Source organism: Triticum dicoccoides, chromosome 7A, assembly GCF_002162155.2.
Source record: "Triticum dicoccoides isolate Atlit2015 ecotype Zavitan chromosome 7A, WEW_v2.0, whole genome shotgun sequence".
Classification (NCBI taxonomy): Eukaryota; Viridiplantae; Streptophyta; class Magnoliopsida; order Poales; family Poaceae; genus Triticum; species Triticum dicoccoides.
Genome location: NC_041392.1, coordinates 65,828,433 through 65,832,314, shown reverse-complemented (window position 1 = coordinate 65,832,314; position 3,882 = coordinate 65,828,433). Strand labels below are relative to the sequence as shown.

Here is a 3,882-nt window from a genome sequence, read left to right as displayed (position 1 = left end):
GGTAGAAAGACCGATAGAGCCTGATTGAGGGCGAGAAACACTCCCTCCATTCTCACTTCCTATCCCCTCTTTCTGTTTTATTACTGGTTACTTAATCTGTAACCTTTACTCCTCCTAATGGCAATGAAAGCAGCCCAACTGCATTTCGTCAAATAAACAGTGGAAGTAGTTTTTGCTCAGGAATTTTATGTCAGAAATCGCCAATCCACTGTGCTTTTTTCCGCTAATTATAATGTGTGTGTTTTTTATGGGAATCGCCAACCCAGATGTGGATGGTGATACTGCTCCTCGCAGGAAGGCTGGCGGCAGCAATTGCCGAGCAAGAACCGCCCATCACAATTCATCCAGACTGCCCCAGCCAGTGCGGGGACATGAGCATTCCGTACCCCTTTGGCATGAAACCTGGCTGCTTCCTCCCGGGCTTCGAGGTCACCTGCAACGACACATTCATTCCTCATCGCGCCTTCATCGCGTACGGAGCATTCCAGCAGAGTATGACGGGGTTCTACACTCCTCCAGACCAAGGCAACGAGACTTTCGTACTGAATGATGGGCTGGTTAATACACCCATGGAGCTCATGGACATCTCGCTCTCTTCAGCTTACGTGCGGGCATATGCCATGGTGAGCTCCGACTGCAAAATAAACTCAACCCACCACTCCTTCGTCCGTCGTCGAACATATGCCCCCGCTCCTTCTTTTCTCATCTCAGCAAGCCACAATGTTCTCATCGGCGTCGGATTGAACGTCGAGGCTGAGCTCTCCGACTCGATGCATGGCACCTTTGGAACCGAAATAAGCAGGTGCACTTCCCTTCCTACCAGAGTAATCGCCAAAGATGGCCCGTGCAGAGGTCAAGGCTGCTGTGAGGCTGCCCTACCCAATGACGTGCCATTCATAGCGCCGGTGGCTGACAAGAAGAGGACAGAGTGGTGGAGGGCCGGCACCAACTGCTCCACAGCAATGCTGGTGCACAAGGGATGGTACAACTACTCCTCGGCGGATGTCTACGGCGGCGAGGCCTACTTCTCCAACAAATTCCCCAAGGGCGTCCCCCAAGTTTTCGACTTTGCCATCGGGAATGGTTCTTGCCCTGCGCAAGGCCAGCCCTCACCCCAGGGCTATGCGTGTCTCAGCGGCAACAGCTCGTGCCTCGACGCTACCAACAGGACCGGTTATGTCTGCAAATGTTGGGAGCACTACGATGGCAACCCTTATGTTCCTGGTGGATGCCAAGGTTCGTGACAGTGACATGCATGCTACTACTTTAATTGATCACCTGATTAATAGTTAGCTAACTTAACGGATGGCAGTGCAGACATCGATGAGTGTGTTCTACGGGAGCGGCATCCTCAGCTCCAAGCTCTGTACCCATGCTCAAGTGGCGGGATCTGCAAGGACAGGTTAGGAGGCTACGACTGTCCTTGCAAGCCCGGGATGAAAGGCGACGGTAAGACAGGAACCTGCACCGAGAAATTCCCGCTACCAGCTAAGGTGGCTGTAGGTAAGCTACGTACCATGCATTCTAACCATCTGGTTTCTGTGTTAACGTTGAATTTATATGTAAGCACACGCCCATTTGAGCAACAGCGTTATGCTAGGTGTGAGGTCTATTTTCACGAGAGGGAAAAGAACCGAGGGCTTGAAACCCTTTTCGTTAACTCTTTATGAACAGAACATGATATGTTAAGTAAATATTGTGTCATGAAACTAATTAAAGCAGTGTTAATTAAAGCAATAAATTAGAAACAGGATTTCCATCAACCATTATAGTGTAATCAGGAACGGAATATACGCCTATGATTTAATTTATAACTTCAAAATATACTTAAGCTTGTCACGGCAGGAGTACATGAAGTGCATATCTCTAGACTATAAATTAAACCTGCAGATTAGTGCTCATGAGTGAAAGGTTAGGACAAAATCACATAATCATACACTACCATGTTTAACATCGCTAATTTTATCATTGAAGTCAACATGATAACGAATTAGATATCTAAATTATGCATGAGGACCCGTTCAGATTTGTTTTCTTCTCGATATAGGAGTACACACTAATGAAAATTATCTTTGCACGTGTGCAGGCGTTGTAGGTGGTATTTCTATCGCTTTTGTCCTTGTGCTGTTTGTTCTTTTCATGAGTGAGAGGAAAAAGATGAGAGAATCTTTCATAAGAAATGGTGGTCCTTTACTGGAGAAAATAAACAATATCAAGATCTGCAGAGAGGCGGAGCTAAAGAGAATCACAAAAAACTATAGCCATGTCCTTGGAAGTGGTGCCTTTGGTGTGGTATACAAGGGGTTTCTTGATGATAGACATATAGCAGTGAAGAAGTCCAAAAATATCACTAAAGCACAGAAGGACCAGTTTGCAAATGAGGTCATTGTCCAATCACGAGTTATCCACAAGAACATCGTGAGACTCATAGGTTGCTGTTTAGAGGTTGATGTTCCTATTTTGGTATATGAGTTTATCTCCAATGGTAGCCTTGAAGACATCCTCTATGATAAAAGCAGAATTCCTCTCACAATTGATCAACGTTTAGTCATTGCTGCGGAATCTGCAGAAGGTCTCGCTTATATGCATTCGAAGACATCTGCCAACATCCAACATGGTGATGTTAAACCAGCAAACATACTTTTGGATGATACTTATACACCAAAAATATCAGATTTTGGAATATCAAGGTTAATTGCCAGAGGTGATGCACAGCACAGCGAAGAGGTCATTGGTGACAACAATTACATGGACCCAGTCTATCGAGAAACTGGCCTGTTGACCGACAAAAGTGACGTTTATAGCTTTGGTCTTGTGCTCTTTGAGCTCATCACTGGAAAGAAAGCAAATTGTGGTGATAATTGCAGCTTTGTTCTCAATCACCTTGGCACATACACAAGAGAGAACAGAGCAAATGTTATGTATGACATGAAAATCAAAGAAGAGAAGGACTTTGAGCTTCTGCAAATTCTTGCTGAGATTGCCAGAAAGTGCTTACACCATAATGTCGAGGAAAGGCCAGAGATGACAGATATAGCTGAAAGTCTCCAGAATATCAGAAAAGCACGCAATAAATAGAGAAAGTACCATGCATGCAGGCATCTCTCCAATTGATGGATATAGCAGCAGAGCTGCTCGTTGATTCTCGTTCCTTCTCCCTCAACAGGAAGCTCATGCTCTCCACATTTATCTTTCTATTTCGTTTATTCTTCTGTCAGTTCATTGAAGAACAATATCTAGGTTGACTCCATGTTGACCATGTGAACCTTGTCATTGTTGTTTTGTATTGTAAGCATGACATCATATATGTGCTGGCGTGTTTCCATGATTTTTTTTTACTTGTATCATGTTCGATATTGAAGGTGTGCCTCCTGCTTCAGCCTCTCATCGTTTTCTTCAATCGAATTTCCATTCCTCCAAGGGATGCAGATGCAGGACGGCCCACGCAACTGTTCTCACTTTTCCTTGTTTGCATAATTTCTATAGATTGACATAATCACATAAATAGGATCTTAATCTCACCATTATAACACCTTTTAGTATTGATGATTAGAGACTAACCATGATTGAAAGAGGCCATTAAGGGGATCCATGCAGCTAGCCTGCCATGAACCTCAGCAGTACAGGCTTCCCCTAAGAGGAGGCAGCAGCAGCCGACGTAGCAGGCATGAGGGATGCTGCCGGCACGGCGGCACTAGCCTTATGGTGACCGGCGGTGGTAGACAATCTTCGGATGCCTTCAACGCCTCTTTAGGATCGGTGGTCACAATTAGGGGTGTAAGCCGTGTGTTGTTATATATGACCTCTCATGCTTAGGAACCAGGACTGGAACCATTAGCAGTATTGTTCCGCGGGAGAACATTTGGGAATCAATCATGAAAA

The 3,882-nt window shown here is 45.1% G+C and overlaps 1 protein-coding gene across 1 annotated transcript; it reads left to right on the top strand.

Annotated features, from left to right (window-relative positions):
• Window positions 1–266: 266 nt before the first annotated feature.
• Window positions 267–3,211, top strand: LOC119333105 (wall-associated receptor kinase 1-like). The gene is made up of 3 exons (XM_037606124.1): window positions 267–1,236; window positions 1,318–1,503; window positions 2,087–3,211. Exons 1-3 carry the CDS (start codon window positions 267–269, stop codon window positions 3,076–3,078), a joined length of 2,148 nt encoding a protein of 715 aa, XP_037462021.1. The 3' UTR covers window positions 3,079–3,211.
• Window positions 3,212–3,882: the final 671 nt, after the last annotated feature.

Excerpts from the sequence above, each read along its gene's own strand:
- LOC119333105 (XM_037606124.1), top strand. The coding sequence starts at position 267 with ATGTGGATGGTGATACTGCTCCTCGCAGGAAGGCTGGCGGCAGCAATT. Across the intron at positions 1,237-1,317 it reads TGTTCCTGGTGGATGCCAAG|ACATCGATGAGTGTGTTCTA; the intron begins GTTCGTGACAGT and ends ATGGCAGTGCAG. Across the intron at positions 1,504-2,086 it reads ACCAGCTAAGGTGGCTGTAG|GCGTTGTAGGTGGTATTTCT; the intron begins GTAAGCTACGTA and ends GCACGTGTGCAG.